Source organism: Prunus persica, chromosome G6 (assembly GCF_000346465.2).
Source record: "Prunus persica cultivar Lovell chromosome G6, Prunus_persica_NCBIv2, whole genome shotgun sequence".
Lineage (NCBI taxonomy): Eukaryota > Viridiplantae > Streptophyta > Magnoliopsida > Rosales > Rosaceae > Prunus > Prunus persica.
This window is the reverse complement of record NC_034014.1, coordinates 4,477,500-4,500,487: the sequence shown is the minus strand read 5'-3', so window position 1 is coordinate 4,500,487 and position 22,988 is coordinate 4,477,500. Positions and strand designations below refer to the sequence as shown.

At 39.7% G+C, this 22,988-nt stretch overlaps 3 protein-coding genes across 10 annotated transcripts; all 3 read right to left on the bottom strand.

The window, feature by feature from the left end:
- On the bottom strand, window positions 1,052-21,792 carry LOC18771939 (tubulin beta chain). Of its 2 annotated transcripts, XM_020567525.1 has the most exons (4): window positions 21,774-21,792; window positions 2,988-3,431; window positions 2,599-2,868; window positions 1,252-1,928 (listed from the first exon to the last, which is right to left on the bottom strand). In XM_020567525.1, exons 2-4 carry the CDS (start codon window positions 3,379-3,381, stop codon window positions 1,252-1,254), a joined length of 1,341 nt encoding a protein of 446 aa, XP_020423114.1. In that variant the 5' UTR covers window positions 3,382-3,431; window positions 21,774-21,792. The 2 variants fall into 2 exon arrangements, with proteins under 2 accessions (XP_020423113.1, XP_020423114.1); XM_020567524.1 differs by lacking the exon at window positions 21,774-21,792 and having other exon boundaries at window positions 1,052-1,928; window positions 2,988-3,515.
- Window positions 4,647-14,970, bottom strand: LOC18772151. Of its 7 annotated transcripts, none has more exons than XR_002272374.1 (9): window positions 14,729-14,970; window positions 14,575-14,636; window positions 13,728-13,983; window positions 13,421-13,636; window positions 9,990-13,343; window positions 9,674-9,858; window positions 9,240-9,528; window positions 6,980-7,076; window positions 4,647-5,129 (listed from the first exon to the last, which is right to left on the bottom strand). XR_002272374.1 is itself a non-coding variant. In XM_020567521.1 (7 exons), the coding sequence occupies exons 3-7, from the start codon at window positions 13,932-13,934 to the stop codon at window positions 9,444-9,446; spliced, it is 4,047 nt and encodes a 1,348-aa protein (XP_020423110.1). In that variant the 5' UTR covers window positions 13,935-13,983; window positions 14,575-14,636; window positions 14,729-14,970; the 3' UTR covers window positions 8,675-9,443. The 7 variants fall into 7 exon arrangements, 1 of the variants encoding a protein (XP_020423110.1); XR_002272375.1 differs by having other exon boundaries at window positions 4,647-5,123; XR_002272373.1 differs by lacking the exon at window positions 4,647-5,129 and adding an exon at window positions 5,425-6,013.
- Window positions 17,911-21,808, bottom strand: LOC18772983 (chromatin modification-related protein eaf-1). The gene is made up of 4 exons (XM_020567523.1): window positions 21,584-21,808; window positions 20,751-21,005; window positions 20,469-20,659; window positions 17,911-20,378 (listed from the first exon to the last, which is right to left on the bottom strand). The coding sequence occupies exons 3-4, from the start codon at window positions 20,580-20,582 to the stop codon at window positions 18,378-18,380; spliced, it is 2,115 nt and encodes a 704-aa protein (XP_020423112.1). The 5' UTR covers window positions 20,583-20,659; window positions 20,751-21,005; window positions 21,584-21,808; the 3' UTR covers window positions 17,911-18,377.

Sequence of the window (22,988 nt, the reverse complement as noted above, 5' to 3'; positions counted from 1 at the left end):
AAGTCTCATTGCTGACAGTCCTCAAAGAAGCCTTGATATGCCCTGGCTTGGGATGGGATAGCCTCCCCTCCTCCTAAACTTTTAATTCGCCAAAAAAGAAAAAAAATTACTCCACGTCACGGTTCAATGCACTACGAAAATATGGTTGTGTTTATTAAGGAGTAAAAACGACGGCTGTTATTGGACACCGTCGTCTTTACTTTCTACGTCGGTGGTTTCATAGCTTCTGCCGTTGGTTTTTGGCTCAGAGTTTAACTTTGAAGAAAACCTTTCCAATAAGACGATGCTTTTTTAATTTGATGCGTCGTTTTTTAAAAACACCCATTGGAATCTCCATTTTTAAGTTGTTTATATTACTCATACAAGGCGGTTTTATATCACCATCGTCTTTTCAAACACAACGATGATTTTTTGATCTACCGTGGTCGTTTTCTGGTTGTCTTTTTCACTTTTTGTAGTAGTGACACTTCTATTCCTACTGTAGCTGGCTTTTTACAGCAGCCCAAAAATAAAAAAAAACCTAATTAAAACATAAATCCAAAATGGATAAGTAATTGACTCCTCTTCTTATTTGGACTAGGATAACACGTCAGTTACTTTGCAAGCACGTTTGAGGTCGTTCCTCCTACAAGAAAATTCGGGAAAAATATCTAAAGTTTCTCTCGTCTGAGTGGGGGTATTGCCGTTGGAAGAATTTCTCTTGCATATGCAATTTTGAAGGAGGTTTTTTATTATAATATGTCATACTAAAATGAATTTTTGAATAAATATCTCATTTTTAAAGCTTTAGGACCCATTTGGTATCCTTGCATCCAATTCTAAAAACTACAATACCAAAATTTCACATGTAAATCCCAAAGTGTATTTGGAAACTGAAAAGAACTAAGATCTTGTAGCTTTAATGTTGGCGTTGCTTTGATAAGATAAAGAGAAATGAAAGCTACATTAAACTTTAACAAACAAAGAGAAAGGATGGGTCTTCCGACTATAGAGAGTAGGCGATAGTGAAGTTGTAAAAACACCAAAAAATACTACTAAGGAGAGAGATGAGTAAAGACCAAAGTTGTTAGAAAGCAAATACCACTACCACAAATCCATAATGGTGAAATAAGCAAAGTTACAGCAAAAGCAGCAACTGGAAGTTGATATTGAAACTTGTCCCACAAACACTCAATCAGAAATTCATTCACATACTACATAAAACGCTAACTGGAAAGTTGATATTCAAAGGAAACTACTGCTTGATAGAAATTACATTTCCTCCTCATACTCCCCTTGCTCATCCTCGTATTCCTCCTCATCGGCTGTTGCATCTTGATACTGCTGGTACTCAGAAACCAGATCGTTCATGTTGCTCTCAGCCTCAGTGAACTCCATCTCGTCCATACCTTCACCTGTGTACCAATGCAAGAAGGCCTTCCTCCTAAACATGGCAGTGAATTGCTCACTCACCCTCCTGAACATCTCCTGGATGGATGTCGAGTTCCCGATGAAAGTTGATGCCATCTTCAGCCCAGTTGGTGGGATGTCACAAACTGTTGACTTCACATTGTTGGGTATCCACTCAACAAAGTAGGAAGAGTTCTTGTTCTGCACATTCATCATCTGATCATCAACTTCCTTGGTGCTCATCTTACCACGGAACATTGCTGATGCTGTTAGATAACGTCCATGTCGTGGATCAGCAGCACACATCATGTTCTTGGAATCCCACATTTGCTGGGTGAGCTCTGGAACAGTCAGGGCTCTGTACTGCTGAGAACCTCTTGAAGTAAGAGGAGCAAAGCCCACCATGAAAAAGTGAAGACGCGGGAAGGGGATCAAGTTTACGGCAAGTTTGCGCAAGTCAGAGTTGAGCTGTCCAGGGAACCTTAGGCAGCATGTAACTCCAGACATAGTTGCAGATATCAAATGATTCAAATCACCAACTGTAAAACAGCAAAGCAGAGAAGATGATATCAGCTTTTATGCTCCTTTTAGGAAACAAAAGGGGCAATATAACGCAAGTTCATAGAGTATTTACTATCAAAAGCACACACAACAGACAATTCATGCTTTCAAAACTCTGACAAAGAAAGAAAGATTAGATCATCCATTGCTTGCCAAAACTCATTTTTCATCAGAGACTAAACGACAACTAATTACTTTTAGAAGTAACTACCATCAACAGGAATGTATTTTAACCTACAAAATATGCATCATCATCAGCACATACAACTCATGCTTTCAGAACCCAACAATAAAGACATTCAATGTCGCCGAAACTCATTTTGCAGAAAATGAACAGCAGCTAATTACTCTCAGAAGTAAGAGCAATCAATATGACCATATCATATATTTGACATAACTCAGAATGAAAACACGTTTGTCATCTTTCCTTAAAATTACCGAAGCATGCTTGAACCTTGAATTCATGCTGCAATAAATCATCTATGCCAATGCCATCATGCATAATTTATTCCTCTAACAAAGACCTAAGTTACATGGATGATCTTGACAGAACTTGACATGTTGATCCAGAGTAAATCAAGATACATAATCATAAAATAGCATAAGAACGATCCATCCAAACAACAGCGAAGATATGAAGGAACTTACAGCTGGGGGTGGTGAGTTTAAGTGTACGGAAGCAGATATCATAGAGGGCTTCATTGTCAAGCACCATACACTCGTCTGCGTTCTCCACAAGCTGATGAACTGACAGAGTAGCATTGTAAGGCTCCACAACAGTATCAGAGACCTTGGGAGATGGGAACACAGAGAAGGTCATCATCATCCGATCTGGGTACTCCTCCCTAATCTTAGAAATCAGAAGCGTTCCCATTCCAGATCCAGTACCACCACCCAGCGAATGGCACACCTGAAACCCTGCAACACGAAATCACAAATCACAATTAGGGGTTTACCAAACCAAAATTGAAAACCCCCAATCTCAAAAATCTCACTAATTACAGTTAGGGTTTGGTCATTTCAGTGTTCATACATACCTTGCAAACAGTCACAATTCTCCGCCTCTTTGCGAACCACATCTAGAACCGAATCGATCAACTCTGCACCCTCAGTGTAATGGCCTTTGGCCCAGTTGTTTCCAGCACCAGATTGACCGAAAACGAAGTTATCAGGTCGGAAGATCTGGCCATATGGCCCAGATCTGATGCTGTCCATGGTGCCAGGCTCCAGATCCATGAGCACAGCTCGAGGAACATATCGACCACCACTGGCTTCGTTGTAGTATACGTTGACTCGCTCAAGCTGAAGCTCAGAGTCGCCATGGTAGCGCCCGGTGGAGTCTATGCCGTGCTCGGCGCAGACCACCTCCCAGAACTTGGCTCCGATCTGGTTACCGCATTGGCCTCCCTGGATATGAAGAATCTCACGCATTTTCGGTTCTAGGGTTTTGCTGCAGAGAGAGAGAGATCGAGATCGAGAGGGGAGAGAGAGAGAGAGAGGCGCAAAGGTGAAAATGAGGAGGGTAGGAGGAGAGAGTGAGAGGGGGGGCCTCTATATAGAGAGAGTGAGCTGTAACCCTATAACGGCTCTTTGCTAATTTTATTTTATTTGTTTTTTTTGGGGTTTTTGATTGGCTGTTTAAAGTTAAATATCTTCACGAGAATCAACGGCTGGATGGATGCCATTTCATTTGATGGTTGTAAAAACGGTTTAAATTTTTTAGAGCCCATACGAAGTTTTTGAATTTAGAATTTGCAGATACAGCTGGATACGATTGGGCCCCACTGGTTTTGTTTTGTTTACGAATGCTGGATCCGGAAGAGTGAAAAGACTGAACTGCCCCCTCACCGATCTGGTGGTTAATGACATTTAAAAAGCTTCTGCCGCCTCGAGCTGCGTGGCAAAAAGCTTATTCGTGATCTGATACAGCGAGGGGAACTGGCTCCTTTGCGTTAACCCCAGTTTTCCAACTGTTATAATTTACACATCAAAAAATAAAAAATTAGTGTAACACAATATCATATGACATGTGATATGTTAATATGAGATTACGGATATACCTTGTGAAGCTTTAGAATTTAAAAATTCGACATTTAACGATTGTACAATTTAGTTAAATGTGTAACGCTAGTTCGACATATCGTATAATATCATCATCGCTTAGAAATTTCTTCGTTAAAAACAAATTGAACCATTTTTACTACATATAAATTTTCTCTTAGACTTTGAAAGAAATTAAGGGGAAAAAAAAAAAAATTCCTTTCATAAGAAATTTCTGCCTTGCACTTGGACATCAATTACCTCATAAAATGAAAGGATTTTAATTACCTCAATTACCCCATTGGAGCACAACTTGCTTTTTTTTCTTCTTTTTTTTTTTCTCTCCTCTCTCGGATTACTTACATTTAATTTATATTTCATGTCATGTGATTTCATTAAAAATAATAATAATAAAGAAGAAAAATACAGTCAAGTGGATCCACTTGATAATATGACACTCCTCGATATAATGAGAGAGATTAGTATATAACCAGCGGCTTTACTCTTTTACCCTCAGATAACGAATGGTATTTTCTTTCAAACATGAATTAATTAAGGGCGTTTTTAGAAAATTTCAAAATTTAACCATAATGACCTTGAATTATTAGCCCACGCAAGAAAAGCATCCAAATTCAAACACAACGAACTCGGAGCGCTTTGCTGTGAAAAAGTAAACCTATTTTCTTGGTAGCTTTTTTGCAGAGCTAAAAAAAGTCACATACTTGCACTAGAGCAAAAATTGACAAGGCAACACAAATATATATATATATATATATATATATTACAATAAAGTTGATTTTATTCTTACTTTTAGAGAGGGGAATTAATAATACATGTGGTGGAACACAAAACCTATTTTCACTCAAGGGTCTCTCTCTCTCTCTCTCTCTCTCTCTCATGGAGATCCCATGACCAAGCAATGTCTTAGAAAATCAAAAACTAAAGCTTTACATCATATTCCTATACAAATATATCAACCCATGATTGTGATAAAATTGCAGATGAAAAGAAGCCCTTGAAAAAGCATTAAAGTTTTGGAAGGTAGGGAACAACATCCATAGCTTGACTGAACGAACCTCCTCATCTCTCTCTACACAGCTTGGGGAGACCCACAGACACCCTTCAAGAATAAGCTAGCACTAGAAAAAAACAGTAAGCATCCTACATTGTACGTTATATAAGTAATCAATCAAGCTCTCTGCCTAAGCAATCATCATACTATCTCACCTAGCTTTCACCATATTACAATTTTTCTGGTTTTTCTTTTTCGGATCGGGACCTTATGTGTTATTCTTGTCAGTCACAAGCTACACTTATATTTCCTAGTCCAGCATTACTTAAAACATGAGTGTGACAAAAGCAATAAAATCCAAAATTTACTTGAGTTCATGTAAAAGTTAAGCATCTAGACAAGGTGCAGGTTCCAAATCGTGTTTTTTTTTTCCGGTTAAATAAATATTGTGTATTTTATTCAGTGTAGTTATCATTTAAGTTGCTCAGTTCTGCATTATTCATTGGATTGCATGCAAATTGGCAACGCTTTGGCATATGCCTCTGATCACAAAAGCCCTGGACTATTATAACGAATTTTCTTGGCTTGAAAGCATGATCATCCCTTAAAGTTTTCCTATTTCAGAACGTACCCAAGTCACCCATAAAAGTTATGGTAATCTTGTTGAATAAAACTAAGATTCCAGTGTACTCAATCGAAAGTGGGAAAGAGACGGAAAAGGCCAATTTCTTCTTCTTTAAGTTTGAAGGAAAACAAGAGGAAGGACAAGAGAGAACGGGGTGACTGCAAGTGAGATGATACATGCATTGCGAATATATGCTTACTGAAATAAATAAAAGATATTGCTAGTAAATCATAAATTTTAGAGTTCATTATGAAACATGTTCATGATCATGTCAACATCATTGCACAAATGCATAAAAATATAAATAAGCTTACTCCATTATGAATTTAGAGCTTCTTAGCGTTGACAGTAGCATTCCAATATGTGAAAAAAGGTACCCTATTTCCCTAATTTCAAGTGTAATATCCAAATCAAATTCCCATATAACCAGGAAGGTTAAAGAAATCTGTTTACTCTTAGAAGAGGTAAAAACAGTCTTTTAGTCTGAGTCTAAAACCAACCATACGAAACAGAATTTGCTTATCTAAAATGCAAGAGAAGAAAAGTAATGAAGGCTACTTAGACAAACAAAAATACTCTAACAGGTCTGCAAAACGAATACACTACAAGCATCAAGGAAAAGTTTGAGACTGCAATTCGATATCTTTTGATATGCAGTAGTTGTGGTGATTCCTTTGAAGTTCCCCAAAGAAAAAGAAAGAAAGAAAGAAAAAATCTTCATGAACAAGAGAAACTCTTTAGTCATATCAGGAGATCTTTTGATGGTGTTAGACAAAAGAAACGCTCAGACTTTTTCTTTCTTCTTTTTATGAGAAACACTCTTAAGGTTTTCATGGATTAATAATTTAAAGAGCCATCAAAGTATTCCCCTTCACAGTCCAAGATTTTTATTTTTATTTTTATTTTTTTTACAATTATGAAAAAAACCATAAGACTGCAAGTTTTTCCGATATGTAAGAAATTTAAAACAGTTCCAAATATGCATCACCCAAGTGTCAAAAACAAAAGAATGAAATTAATCCACAAAATGCAACGGTAAAACGGCCATCAGCCTGTCATTATGCAATATGCTAGATAAGTCTTGAGCCCTACCACTAACAATTCCAGTACACATATAATAATTTAAGCCTACGGCTTCTTAAAGCTAGTATCTAAAGATGAAAGGCGATCAAATTTACAACCCTCCTAAGTTTCCTAAGGTTATCCTAGCCCTTCAAAGGATGCACCGTTTGTATACACAATAGTAAATATGTAGAAACAGATAGAACCCCCAACATATCAGCATGACAATGAAATCACTAACAAGCAAATTTTGCCTCAAAATAAAATCTGTACATTGAACACAATCTTACCACATCAAAAACAGATGACAGAGTAAACCTCTCTGCTAAACTTTCAGCCCTTACGTAGTCTGCTTCGCCGAAAAAAGACAGGTCGAATTGAAAAGATCTATTATAGAAAAGAGAAATTCCACCAAAAATAAAAATCAACTATAAAATCGACCTTAGAAGCTAAAAATAATAAAGAATCAATAGTCAATTCAGCAAAAAGAGAAATAGCAATAAAGATTAAAAAAAATTGAAAAGCCTTTCCATATGTAAAAATAATGAGACAAGATCTACCTCCAGTTACTAGGAAAACAAACAGAAACTCGTTATAATGATTCAGGAGCATCTGCAGGAGCATTTGGTTTGGGTTCTAGTTAGTTTGGGGTTTCAGTTTTATGCTTATCTTTTATTTGTCTTGTTTGATTTTTATGTTTTATGTTGTTTGTAGCTTATAGTATTTCTCCTAGTCTCTTTTTAATAGTCAGGCAATGGTCATGTGAGTTAGTATTTTTGGAGGCTAAGATTGACTAGTTATTGAAGTAATCAAGGGCTAGGATGCTATGCTTGTAACCCTAATATACATACCCTATTTAGAGGCTTTTTATGCAGTCTTTTGTCCCACAAAATCAGAATGTAGTCTCACTTTGGTATCTTTGCCCTATAACTAATTTATCAACATTCCAACTATAATCCTATTGCTTTCTTTCTCTGTTTCTTATTGATTTAAAAATCTCGTAGCTTTCTATCTCTTGTTTTGACCATTATTTAGTGCTTAATATCCCTTCTCTAGCGTGGTTTTGTACTGCTACAGCAACCAGACAGCAGCTTCTGCTTCTGCCCTACACCAAATAGCATTCCTCTTGTCCAACATCAATGTAACCTATGCTGACGGCATCAGCCATATCCGATAGTACTAGACCAGTAAAAGTAACAAGCAACTGCAGAATATACAGCTTAATTGTGTTCGCCAGATTGTTCAATTGCTTAGGTTGACCAATTTCCAACCAATATGGCCAGCAGGGCAAATATTCGTCTCATAGCCTAGTTTATCAGCAAAACAATATCCTTCAAATAAATGCTGATTCACAAGCCACAAAATAAAGATAATTAAATAAAAGATAGTAGGTCTGTAGTCCAACAAACAACAGCATGAAGCTATCTCTGCTAACTACTAAAAAGAGAAAAGAAAAAATAAAGCCTCTAAGATATACGATCATAGTCTCAAAATACCTAATTCCTTAGGCTCACTCACTTTTTCTTAAGAGTCACTTGAATTTTCCCTGTATAATCTACATAGTAAAGTACACTATAATCATTGCCTTCTATAGGCCTATACACCCGAAATATTGAGTTTTTAAATCTACTACAGTACTAGAGATTAACAATTATTTGTCAGTAAGTCTGATCAATTTAGAGAAACTCCTTATATATTTGCAAACATCCTTTTAGCACCTCCAACTAAGCTACAATTGAGAACAATTGGGGTGAAATGTTAGTAAAAAAATTAATAACTACTCTGCTTAACATGGTCAGTTCAATTTCTACCAATTAAGTACCAAGGATGAGGTTGATTAATTAATATCATACTACATACAGATGTGCCTCTGCTCATAATAAAAAAGAAGAAACAATTCAGACAGCATCATAGATACTTCCAAAACTTGAAATCAGGTATTGTTGCCAACTGTAATGACAATAATGTAAAATTACAAAGTTATATACAATATAAAGGAAAATACTTATATTAGAGAGCTTTAATGTTCAAGGTAATGTCCATGTTTTGAGAGCTGTGTAGCAATGAGATCCTTTCTAAGAAAAAATACACATCTGAACTACAGAACATGATAAAAACGACAAAGCCATCACTAGACCACCATCGGATTCTTTATTATCACAATAATTCTAACAGATCTGGAACACAATACAGGATTTTGTTGATTCATTCCGGATTCTATCATCTCCCGTTGTACCATACTTTAATATTCCAGGATCCACTCATTCTAAAAATTCATCACATCAAGTTTTCCTGGCTAATGATCTTGTAAAATTCCAACTTTTTCATCGCACCGAGCATAACGAACAAAACATGAACAAACTTGAAACATAAGAATTGGAAAGGTAAAAGATACATTCAAGAATGCTATAAACCAAATGCCATCTCAGCTCCAAATGCAAAATAAGCGATAGCAGTATACCACTTTTGAATTTCTAAGATGATAATGTCAACAGAAAACAATCCTAGTGAGAATAGAAAACTTGAGAGTCAAAAACCAACAAACTTAACTGCCATTGAACTCCAGTTCCAAATACCATCTCCATTAACATGGCAGCAACCTGAAATGACAAAACTAGCATGAACCACCCCGAATGTAGAAAAAAGAGGCATGGAAGGGTGCATCACCTATATTGCTAACGCAATAATACCAAAGAAACAATTGGACCCCAAGTGAAATGCAACCAAAGAGATCCACATTGCAGCACACCATCATCAATCAATGCTTTTCTCCCCGGCCCTCAATACTGGAATTTTTGACTTGTTTGCATCCTCTAATAAGGACTGATCACCAGAGGTTCTACAAAAAGAAGCAAAACAAAATTTAAAAGAACACACACACAACCAGACTTCTAAACCATAAATGGAAAAGAAAAATAGATAAAAGAAAAAAATTAATCATATATGAAGTCAAGCAGTAACTATGATATGCACAGAGAACTTACAGTTTCTGCTTTTTGGCATTCTGCTTAATGCTTCGTACCATATCCATAGCCATCTTCTGGTGCTCCCTTGTTTGTGAATGCAAGTCCAAGCCTTCCACTGTTTCACAATCAACTTTACAGATCCGACACCACCCCATACTAGCTGGCTTCCTTTTCCTTGAGTGATCAAAAGACTCCAGATCTCCCTGAAGATATCCATAACATCAAAAAGTTGAACTGAAAAAACAATTAAAAATAAAGTATCCCAATAGGAGCTCTACTAACATGGTGCATCACTTCACACACATAATGCAAATGACTGAAGCAAATACTTAACTGTATAAGTTCCATCATTTGGAAATCTCTGAAGTGAAAAGCTGCTTCGAAATCCAGGCTCACCAAGGCGAGGATGATTGGGCCTGTTGCCTCGAAATGGCTCAAAGTTCCCGGGCCCAGCCATGTCTCCCATGTGTGAATGACGAGAACCAAAACCCAGAGGTTCTCGCAAGTTGTGAGGACCTAAATGATCTCCCCTCCGAAGATGACCAGGGTGACCATCTTGACCAATAAAATCATTCCTTCTATGATCAACCATTCGCAGATTACCAGGACCCTCAAACTCTCCCCTACGAAAATGACCGGGCAAATTAGAAAACCTACCCTCATGGAATTGATTTCCAAGTGGATCACCAAATCGATGAAACTCCCTGCCATCAAAATCATCAGGGCCAAAGCCTCTAAACCCATGAGGTGGGAGGCCAGGGTAATCTCTAACTGGGCTTCGAGGAGCCAAACCATCCACAAGACGCCGTCCAACAAAATCTGGATGACCATGAGTAGGCTCCATTCTCCCAAAATCTCCTGCATCATTCCCATGCACTGAACCACCAAGACGATAGGGAGACAGGAACCTTGATGGAGCAGTGCCAGCTAGAGGATCTGTATGTGGACCACTATCATACTTGAAGCCATGAGGTGCCCTATCAAATGGCCTTGACGAGTAATTCCCAAATTTTGCAACAGGCTCAGAATCCAGATATGAAGGCCTAGGGAATTGCTTCAGATCATCTTCAAACTCTACTCGGTCAATAACATGACGTGTCGGATCCACTGGGAAGGGATTCAACCGCTCGCCTGGAAAAGCCTTAAACCTTTCATCCCTCGGCCCATGAGTTGATGAGGAGTCAAGGCCTGGAGTTCCATTCATCCTCAACATATTTGGGTGGATACCAGATGGCTGTCCAATTGGTGCTGCTCTTGACATCATGCCACCATGAGAATCAAAAGCACTAGTGGGTGGAAGCGGTAAATGACCTTCATTATAAGGCCCATGCGGAGTAACAGATTGCAGTTCGATGCTTCCTTGAGGACCATACTGACTTGCCCTGCCAGATGATGCTCCAAAGCCCAGGTTGCCACCATGTGGCTGGAAATGCTCAGATGAATGAAAAGGCTGTCCAGGAACATGTGCAGGCCCTGGAGGCCTTAAATGATGCCCAGGCCCCTGTGTATGACAAGGAGGTCCTGGAGGCACTTGTAACAAAAGAGGTGCGCCAGGTCTTTGAGGGAGTGTAGTAGGTCCATGATGAGGCAGATGCTTTCCTTGATCAGATATTGGAGCTGAAGTAGATACAGCTTGAGATCCCTCATCAGTGCCAATAAAAGGCTGCGGATCGCCACTAGCATCCTTCTGCAACATCCAACCCTGTTCTTCACGAAGTTGAGCTTCTTCAGATGGGATTTCTTTAAGCTCTCTCTGTTTCATGTCACTGATGGAAACATCTTTTACACCCTCAGCTACAACTTCACCCAATTTACCATTACTTGAATGGTCCAGAGTACCATCCACACCCTCTTCCTTCAATATTGATTTACTTACAGACTCTCCATTTTCAAGTGCATGTATATCTGGAATCTCCTTGGAAGATGTATCTCCCTGAATAGTTTTATCTTCACCAGTAGGTTTATTCTCATTATCAATGGACTTCATATCCGTCTCAGATTTCGCAGTTTTAACCTCCGCATCAGCTACCACGGCAGATGCTGTACCCACATCATGTACAACCTTTTTAGCATTTTGCTGAGCCGAAAACTCAGATTCTTGCTCAGCTTGCCTCTCAGATGTAGTTGGTCCAGAGTTTGCTCCAGACTGCCCTAGGTTGTTTGTTCTGACCATATTGTTCTGATTTGTAGATGAAAGGTTTGCAGCAGGATGCATTGGCCTCATGTAAACACCTCCCGCAGTTTGTGCATAGGTCTGAGATTGTACTCCATGAATTGGCATCATAGGCCTTCCGCCAAGATTAGACTGGGTATGTTGAATGCCCTGAGACAATGTAACGTTCTGCTGAGACTGTGTAGAGGCATGAATATGTTGAGGGAACGAATGAGATTGACCCTGGGGGCGTAGCTGTGTAGGTGGTTGCTGTTGTACAAAAGGCTGGTGGTGGAAATATTGCTGAGGAATCGGTTGTTGAACTGCCTGCATATGAGGGCGCTGGTGGACAGTATTCCCAGGTGGGTGACCATAAGAGTGAACAGGCTGCTGTTGTGCAGGATTGATGTTTTGGATTTGACCAGGAGAAGGCAACAAAGCTGGCTGCTGCTGGTTTGGAACTGTTGTATGAGATGGGGGCGGCCGCATAAGTGGGGGTTGTTGAGGGAACTGACTCTGTATTTGAACAGGAGTTTGTGACTGGGAGTGAGGCATTCCATGAGATTGCAAGTGCATAGTATGTTGTTGTGGGGCCCCTGACTGCACTGGTTGGTGAAGGTGAGGTTGAAGGTACAAGTGATTGCCAGTCACTGCATGAGATGATGGATGTAGTGTCTGAGGCTGGATGGTACCATTCATGGGCTGAGAAGGGTGAAGTTGGGGATTGGGTTGGGGATGTTGTTGAAGCTGTGCCTGTTGCTGAGGTTGTGAATGAGGTTGGGGTTGAGAAATGGGATGCTGTTGCGGGAGAAGCTGGGACTGGGTATGTTGCTGAATTTGGGCTTGCTGATTATGAGGCATTTGCACATGTTGAGGATGTGGCTGTGAATGGGATGGAGCTTGAAAATATGGTAGGGGTTGAGGGTGTGGCTGCCCATGAGCTGCTGGGTAAGTCTGCACTACAGGGTGAAGTTGCTGCTGTTGGTTAACTTGTGCCTGATTTTGAGTTTGAGCGGCAACAGGAGCCTGCAAATGTTGGGGCTGAATTTGGGGTTGGGGTTGAGCTTGAGCTTGAGATTGAGATAATTGAGGCTGTAGTGGAGGTTGAGTTTGGGGCTGCGATTGCAAGTATGTCTGAGATTGATGCTGGACGGTCCCATATGGTGGATGAGACTGCAAATGCTGCTGCTGTGATTGTGAAACTGCTGGCTGTTGATAGGGATAGTAGTTCTGATACTGTTGTTGATATGGATCATACCCAGGATACTGCTGGTAGTACTGTTGATATTGTTGCTGATGTTGGTACCACTGTTCAGCAGACGGCACAGCAGCTTGAACAACAGCTTGAGAACTTGAGTTTGCTTTCTGATTAGGATCAGGTCCAGGTGCTGTGACACTTGTAGTTTGAGAAACCTGGGCCTGAGATGTTGCTAGTCCTGACTGAGTGGCAGCCTGGGTCTGATCAGCAGTAGCTGATGTGCCAGAAGCTGAAGTATCCAAAGCTCCCTCAACCTGCTGCGCTTGAGGCTGCACACCCTGTCATTGACAGATAAGAATAAAATCAATTCCAGAAGTAACTTCTCATCTTGTAAAAAGAAAACTAAAATACTCACCGGGCAATTTTGTGCATGCTCCTGCACTTGACGATGCACAATTTGGATTCCACACCTGTTGCATACTACAGGAGAATTACCAAAGGCACATCCAGAACAATGAGATGTACAGTCAGATAAAGGTCCCTGCCATGTGCATCCACTCCTGTGATAGAGGCAATGAACTGCTATTTTTCCTATGGTTTCAGCAAGGGACTTATTTGATTCAATAAGTGGCTGCATTGATTAGTTACAGTAAAGTTGTATCAATAAGCAGACAGTAAAGATCAGATAAATTGGTTACGACCAAGGTTGTATAAGGAAGGACCTTGGCATCTGCTTCTGTCACTAAGTAGCCATCATATGGGCAAGCTCGGGTAGAGCTCACTACGTATGTCAAACAGGGCTTGCAGTATAAATGAGTGCACTGTGACTGTAATGCTTCATTTGGGTAGACAAGCAGACGACAAACTGGACAAAAGTACTCTCCGGCAAGAGATTGGATACTCAATATGCACTCATTATCAAATCCCATGCCGCCCTGCAAGCTCAGCTTCAAGTCCTAGTGCATAAATTTTATCAACCTGAATGAGTGCAAAAATTGTGAGCCCCTTTGTGAGCATAAAGAAACAAACTTTCTTCCATCAACATTTATGACACATTGGCTTCATTGCTACACATCTTATTTTTCCTCGAAGCAACAGGTAAAGGGCCTCACTCAGTTCAAAATCATACAAACAATCCTCAGAAGAAGAAAATGACCCAACGCATAAACGCAATTACCAATTTTCACAAACCAAACAAGAAAGCAGAGAGGCACACAATGATATGCAAGTGAATATTCAGACATGCTAATCCAGTGCGTACCCAATCACTCCATTAGGCATTTAGTAATAATCAGCAAAATATCATCGAAAAGAAAAACCCAAACTGTCCTATGCGTGCCAAAAAATCCAAACCAAAAAGATCAATCAAAATCCGTGTTTTTGTGCGTTTACAGATTTAGATGAGTGCGGTTTTGACTTTCATAAGCCTGAAGTTATTGAATTTAAGTATCGTATATTTAAATTTTTTTTTAAAACATAAAACTTTCCTTCCCAAATCCCCAATTCCCACACTTTCTCAGCAGCCAAAACATTACACTAGGTAAACCAAAACAGACATAATTTTGGTACCTTGAAATTTCTCTAATATCCGTCAATTCGATTCAAGACCCTAAACCCTAGCCCAGTTCAACCTGTAAAAACCGAAAAGATAAAAATAAATCTTAGGGTTTTCATGAACGAAATGGTTGTGCGTGAAGATTGTAGAGTAGAAAGTAGTAGTTACAGTTGGCGCCGATTGCTCGAGAAACGCAAAGAGTCTCTCGGCACAAGAGCGAGAGAGAGATGCTAAATGCGAACTGAAAACAGAAGACGCAAAGCAACAACGGTGCTTAACAAGTGTATGTTGTGTTTATGCTATATGTTTTTTTTTCCTTCTTTTGTTCTCTGATTTTCTACCGAAAGTGAATGATACGACGCCGTTGGTGGTTATGCCAATTTTTTTTTTTGGGAATTTACCATCCTAGAGTATAACTGTAAAAAATTGGTACCCGGCATAATTTTATGTGAATGAAGCTTATGGTTTTGTTATGCAGAAGCAGGACGTTACTCTTATAGTTTCCTAACCATTCCTCTTGGGTTTGCCTTGAAACATTTGCACAATAGCTCTTTGAAAGGATGCATTGACCATTTGCATAAGAGTGATCAGGATCTTGATGAGCAAGCTTTATCACGGTTTTTGTTACGAGAAGAGTCTATTAGGATTTAGGGATGGCCCTGTAGCCTCATATTTTTATGCAAGTTACAGGACAGAACCATATAAGCTCATATTTTAACTGCCAGTTTGATTATAAGGCCTATTCTCCTCTGTTCGCTCTTTCTGTTGTTATGAACGAATGGAAAATGGAAAGATGTCTTTCCCTGGCCTTGCAGAGCAAGTTGTGCAGTTGCCAAGGAGGATGTTAGTGTTTTCTAAATGCACTTGTACAGGTGATTAGGCCAAAATAAAAATTCGTTCAATTATTAATCTTCTGTTCCGTTACTCGCTGCAGGCTCTAGATCTTTTCGTGACCTCTTTTCTTTCCGACTCTGATCTCACCGGTGTCTTCCTTTGGCAGCCAAAGAAAGAACAATTGATAGCTACTTCTTGTTTGATAGCCCCAAACAACAATTTGTCTACTGGTGCTCATGTTTTCAACAAATACATCCTCCTCTGTTTTTCACAAAAAAGCTGTTTCCCTTTAAAGTTGAGCAGTAGAAAGTTTTTGGTACAAATAAAACAACTAGATCATTTCAAAAGCAATGGCCTTCCGACGACAGCTTTTAAAAACAGCCTCTAATGTTCTTGATCTGTCATCCTATAGAAACCAGTTAGAGGAGAGTGAAAAAGAAAAGCAGCCACCAAATTCACAGCCTGCAGTACAAAACATAAAAACATCAACAACTAAAAGAGGGGAAAAAAGGTCACAATATATACAAAACAATGCCATCTTCTACTGTTCAACTTCAACCCATCACAGTTGGACACCCCAAGTAGAAGTACAGGTCTATGGAGAGTCAAATACAAACAATTTCAAAGGCATTACAAATCTAAAATAAACCCAGAGTTCAAACAGTAAATCAGAAATTGCAAATCAAATATATAACTCACCTCCACTTTGCCAAGATTCATTGCACTTCAATGTCAGCAACAGGTACACTCAATTGGTCACAACGGAGAGGCCAAAGATTGGCAATAACGGTCTTACGATCAGGCTATCAGTTACCATGTACATTGCCAGAGCTCTTAAGAATCCTCCAACACAATCATGATTTGGGGGGTCTACAAAAACTGGTTTCTCTGATCTATTAGAGTGGGAAGTGGCTCCCTCAATTCTGAAGGATGGTTAGCATAGCTAAAACCAGGGGCTAGCTTGGGACTAAGTAGAATTGTTTTATGGGAAGTTGACATCAAGTATTGGCCATCAATATCTTCTACACTCTTGTACAAGTTATCAATGCATCCTTTCCAAGAAGAACCATCGCCTATCTGCTTCAGTATAAACCCAAGTGGAACAATAAGGAAACTGAAGAAAAAAAATTACAAAATCCTCCCCTGCTTCAGCATAGCAAACCTTCTTGGTTGACTAGCTAACTATAAGTGTAAAAGAAATGTTTGGATCACCACGCATGGTGTATTCTGCCACTTGAGAAATTATAGATATTCGCTGATCACAAAATTCGTTGATCAATTGTGTTTCTGGTTTAGGCTTGAGCAGCATATCAGTAAAGGGAGTCTTGGGGACTAATGAGCACATAAGCAAGTTCACAACCTAGTAAAAGACAGAGATCCGAAACCAGTGTTGCAGTCCAAGAAAGGTTAGCATATACTAATATGTCATCACTAGAATAACCTCGTCAACGCCTACATTGAAAGTCCTCTCCTCAGTAGCTTTTGGATCCACAACTCCAAGCTTGGCAAGAAAAGGAGAGTAAGTATAAGTCTGTCTTGCTGGTCTACAATCACCCCCACCAACCAGACCACGATTTGCTGAAACATTGATCCCCTGATCCATCAGATCACCACAATGGCAACAACTAACACTTGCATAATAACTAAAACTTTTCGTACAGAGGCGGCAACATGGATTATTGAAGAATTAACGTGTGGTCTCACAATCATCATATTCAATTTAAGCCTACTTAAAAAGGATTCAGCTGCATTGTGGGGGCACAGCAGCATGGCACAACACTCTTCAGTTAGCAAAATCTGTTCATCAATATAATGGACACTTCGATATAAATTGTTCATGCAACCGACTCCCATTGGAAGTGAATAACTACCGGAAAGCCTAACAATTTTTCCCATAGGCATTGTCAATAGACTAAGGAGAAAATCAATGAAATAATTATCTGACTCTATGAAGATAACTCTGCTACCATCCTTTCAGAACCGAGAGACTAAGCTACAATTTAAAATATACCAAGCAGAATACCCACAAATCAGTCAAAACAGCTCAACACTACAAGTAATTAATTTTAACAAAACAAAGGTACTCAGAGAAAACAGTTTGGATCACAACTTAAAAATATTAGAACAAAAAAGAATGGGTGGAGGGCAACTTGCCTGACGATAGTTCAAGCTAGACTACCTCAAAAAAAACCCAAATACAAAATCCTAATACGAAGAAAAGTCGCACTTGAAGAATTCAAGCGTTCACATGCCATCTCATCTGAACAAGAAAAAATTCAACACTTTCAAAATTTCGCCACCCTATGAACTTGGAAAGCTAAATATTTTTACTGTTACGATTTCAACATTACCGAGGAGAAGCTGAAAACTTAGTGAAAAGATATACTGAAAAAAATCTTTCATTAGAAGTTTAATTTGTCATATAGGTTATTTGAATCATCTTTCGTCATTCATAAAAAGAGTTTCAGACAAAAAAATATTTTTCAAGTTTAATTTGTTGTACAGAGAAAAATTTAAAACATATAACAAAACCATAATTTCATAAAGAATTTGAAAAGACAAAGATATTTCCACCACATATACATATAAGTAGGAACAAATTCCAACAAAAGCAGCTGAATAAGTGTACAAAGTAGACACGATGTTACACACTTACTCGGGGAAAGAGAGGGTCAGCTGCAATAAGTAAGGTACAACTGTACGGAAAAATATAAGAGCAAGAGAGTGATGTTTGTAGAGTTTGTGGAAAACTAATATAATGATCAGCTAGCTAACCAATAGTTTCTCGCCAAGTGACAGCAGACCCATACTATTCTTTTGCATTGTCCGAAACACATTTGCTTGATGATCATGGTCAGCCGCCGAGGAGTGGTCCTCTTACTGGATTTCGGCGTTGTTGAAGCAGTGGCAGCCTCTTTCTCCGGTTCTTTGAGCTTGCCGGTGACTCGGACAGGTGGAGGCTCGTTCAAGGCAATCTGGTGTGTCAGATTGGGAAATTGAGCAAAGCCTTGGAGCCATGTATGCGTTGGGCGGCACTGTCATAAGCCAAAGCCGCTTCCTCAGAGGTCTCATAGCACCCAAGCGACACTCTCTTTCTGGATACCTTCTTAGCTGGGTCCCGAATCTCAGCCGTGAACTTCCCAAACCGCCTCTGTCTCACCCCTCTATAATGCCTCCCTCTCGCCACCCCCGACTTTCGTACCTTATTTTGATCCGCTGCATTCAACATTGATTGACTTACAGACTCTCCATTTTCAAGTGCATGTATATCTGGAATCTCCTTGGAAGATGTATCACCATGATTAGTTTTATCTTCACCAGTAGGTTTATTCTCATTATCAATGGACTTCATATCCATATCAGATTTCACAGTTTTAACTTCGGCATCACCTACCACAGCAGATGCTGTACCCACATCATGTGTAACATTTTTAGCAATTTGCTGAGCTGATGACTCAGATTCTTCCTCAGCATGCCTCTCAGACGTGGTTGGTCTCCAGCTCGCTCCAGATTGCACTAGGTTTTTTGTTCTGACCATATTGCTGTGATTTGTAGATGGAAGATTTACAGTAGGATGCACTGGCCTCATGTGAAGACCTCCAGCAGTTTGTACAGAGGTCTGAGATTGTACTCCATGAATTGGCATCATAGGCCTTCTGCTTCCGCCAAGATTAGACTGGCTAAGTTGAATGCCCTGAGACAATGCAATGTTCCGCTGAGACTGTGTATAGGCATGAACATGTAGAGGGAATGAATGAGATTGACCCCGGGGATGTAACTGTGTAGGTGGTTGCTGTTGTACATAGGGCTGATGGTGGAGATATTGACGAGGAATCGATCGTTGAACTGCATGCATAAGAGGGCGCTGTTGAACAGTATTCCCAGGTTGCTGAGCATAAGAGTGAACCGGCTGCTGTTGTGCAGGATTAATGTTTCGGATTTGACCAGGAGAAGGCAACAAAGCTGGCTGCTGCTGGTTTGGAATATGAGATGGGGGCAGCCGCATGACTGGGGGTTGTTGAGGGGGCTGACTCTGTATTTGAACAGGAGTTTGTGACTGAGAGTGAGGTACACCATGAGATTGCATGTCCATAGTACGTTGTTGTGGGGCGCCTGACTGCACTGGTTGGTGAAGGTGGGGTTGAGGGTACAAGTGATTACCAGTCACTGCATGAGATGATGGATGTTGTGTCTGAGGCTGGACGGTAGTATTCATGGGCTGAGAAGGGTGAAGTTGGGGATGGGGCTGGGGAAGCCGTTGAAGCTGTGGATGTGGCTGAGGTTGTGAATGAGGTTGGGGTAGAGAAATGGGATGGTGTTGCGGGTGAATCTTGGAGTGAGTATGTTGCTGAATTTGGGCCTGCTGATTATGAGGCATTTGCACATGCTGAGGATGTGGTTGTGAATGGGATGGAGCTTGGAAATATTGAGGTTGAGGGAGTGGCTGCCTACGAGCAGCTGGATAAGTCTGCACTGCAGGGCGAAGTTGCTGCTGTTTGTTCACTTGTGCCTGATTTTGAGTTTGAGAGGCAACAGGAACCTGCACATGTGGGGGCTGAATTTGGGGTTTGGGTTGAGCTTGAGATTGAGATAGTTGGGCCCGTAGTGAAGGTTGAGTTTGGGGCCGAGATTGCAAGTATGCCCGAGGTTGATGCTGGACTGTCCCGTATGGTGGATGAGATTGCAAATGCCGCTGCTGTGATTGTTGAACTGCTGCCTGGTAGTACTGTTGATATTGTTGCTGATGTTGGTACCACTGTTCAGCAGTTTGCACAGCAGCTTGAACAACAGCTTGAGAACTAGAGTTTGCTTCCTGATCTGGATCGGATCCAGGTGGAGTGACAATTGTAATTTGAAAAATCTGGACCTGAGACATCGCTACTCCTGACTGAGTGGCAGCCTGGGTCTGATCAGCAGTGGCTGATGTGCCAGAAGCTGAAGTGTCCAAAGCACCATCAGCCTGCTGCGCTTGAGGGTGCACACCCTGTCATTAAAAGATAACCATAAAATCCTTTCTAAATTCCAGATAGTAACTTATCATCTTGTAAGAAAAAAAAAAAACTAAAATACTCACAGGGCAATTTTGTGCATGCTCCTGCGCCTGACGAAGCACAATTTGGATTCCACACCTGTTGCATACTACAGGAGAATTGCCAAAGGCACATCCAGAGCTCCCTGCCATGTGCATCCACTCCTGTGATAGAGGCAATGAACTGCTACTTTTCCTATGGTTTCAGAGCGGGTCTTATTCGGTTCGACAAGTGGCTGCATTGATTAGTTACAGTAAAGTTGTATCCATAAGCAGATAATAAAGATCAAAGATATTTGTTACGACCAAGGTTGTATAAGGAAGGACCTTGGCATCGGCTTCTGTCACTAAGTAGCTGTCATATGGGAACTGTCAGGTAGGGCTCACAACGTATGTCAAACATGGCTTCTAGTATAGATGAGTGCACTGTCACTGCAATGCTTCATCGGGTAGACAAGCAGACTACAAACCAGACAAAAGTACTCTCCGGCAAGAGATTGGATATTCAATACGCACTCATTATCAAATCCCATGCCGCACTACAAGCTCAGCTTCAGGTCCTGGTGCATAAATTTTATCAACCTGAATGAGAACAGCAGAAATTGTGAGCCCCTTTGTGAACATAAAGAAACAAACTATCTTCCATCAACATTTATGACATATTTGCCTCAAAGCAACACCTCGTCTTTTTTTTCCTCAAGCAACAGGTAAAGGGCCTTACTCAGTTCAAAATCATACAACAAATCCTCATGCAAATCTAATGACCCAACGCATAGAAGCAATTACCCATTTTTACAAACAAAACAAGAAAGCAGGGAGGCGCACAGTGATATGCAAGTGAATAGTCAGACATGCAAATCCAGTGTGTACCCAATCACTGCATTAGGCATTTAGTAATAATCAGCAAAATGGTAAAGAAAAACCCAAATTTAAGCGTACCAAAACACCGGACCGAAAAAGATCAATCAAAATCCGTGTTTTTATACGGTTGCCACTTTCATAAGCCCGAAGTTATTAAATTTAAGAATCGTATATATAAAAATTAAAATTAAAAATTAAACATTAAACATTAAACTTTCCTTCCCAAATCCCCAATTCCCACACTTTCTCAGCAGCCAAACATTACAATAGGTAAACCAAAAAAGATATGATTTTGGTACCTGGAAAATTCCCTATTATCCGTCAATTCGATTCAAGACCCTAAACCCTATCCCAATTCGCACATTTTCTCAGCACAGTTAGGTTTTCATGAACAAAATCGTTGTGCGTGAAGTGTGTAGAGTAAAAAGTAGTAGTTACAGTTGGCGCGGATTGCTCCAGAAACGCAAAGAGTCTCTCCGCACAAAAGAGAGAGAGAGAGAGAGAGAGAGAGAGAGAGAGAGAAGATGCTAAATGCGAACGAAAACAGAAGACGCAGAGCAGCAACGGTGCTTAGCAAGTGTATATATATATATAAAGCAGAAGGCAGGGAATGGTGAAGCATTCAAAATAGCAGAAAATACCTTTGTTAATTCAAACATTAAGAATTGAAATTATTAAATAAATAAGAATAATATGATAAATTCACATTTTTTAATATTAAAAAAATTAAAATTAAAAACAAAATAAGATAATAGGTCCTACTTTTATGGAACATAACTATCCTGTTATCTTTTATTAATTCTAAAAATAAAATAAAAAAGAAAAAAAAAACCAATTGGCACATGCGTGAGCATGTGTCAAGGGGCTAGTGTTACAGTATGTGCATGAGTGCTTGTTGCTTTTCTTTTTCTCTTTTTCTTGTTTTGTTCTCTGATTTTCCGCCGAAAGTGAATGATACTGTAAAAATAATTGACGTGGGAAATGTTACTCCTTTTTTTTTTTTGATGACATTTTTGTTGAGACTACCGATCTACAGGTAAGGTCATCTCCAGTCATAAGGCTAAATATAGTCCATGACTAAATATTTAGATTTTCAAAATATTAATTTTAAAAAAAATAGTGTATGGCTAAATTTTTTTTATCTTCAACAATGCATGGCTATATTTTAAGGTCCTTCATATGTTATTATTTTGAGAAAAACTATGGTACAACACTCATACATTCCACAACTATGTATTGTTTAATTTAATTAAACTACTATTTAGAGACAATATTCCATGACCAAGAATTCTTTATAATTTTTATCACAGGGCACAAGTCGTTCAAGGAGTACTTAATGTGTTAGAAAACCAAGGAATTTGAGAGAGAATTTTGAAGTAGAGAAAACTCTTGAATTGGTTCCTCTCTTAGTATTATCAATCTGGCATTACAAAGAGAAGGGTGAACCCTTTTGTAGGCAAAGCTCCTTCCAATTGGAGGTGGGCTCCACCTTATATATTTACAACACTCCCCCTTGGAGACCACAAATGATACGGAATATGCCTCGTTAAAAACATTGCTAGTAAAAACCCAGTGGGACAAAAACTGGTCAAAGGAAAAAAAAAGTACATAATCATGTGTAACATAAAATTCTGTGTATATTGACAAGCGTGCGACACTGCCTCGTTAAAACCTTACCAGGAAAAACCCAGTGGGATAAAAACC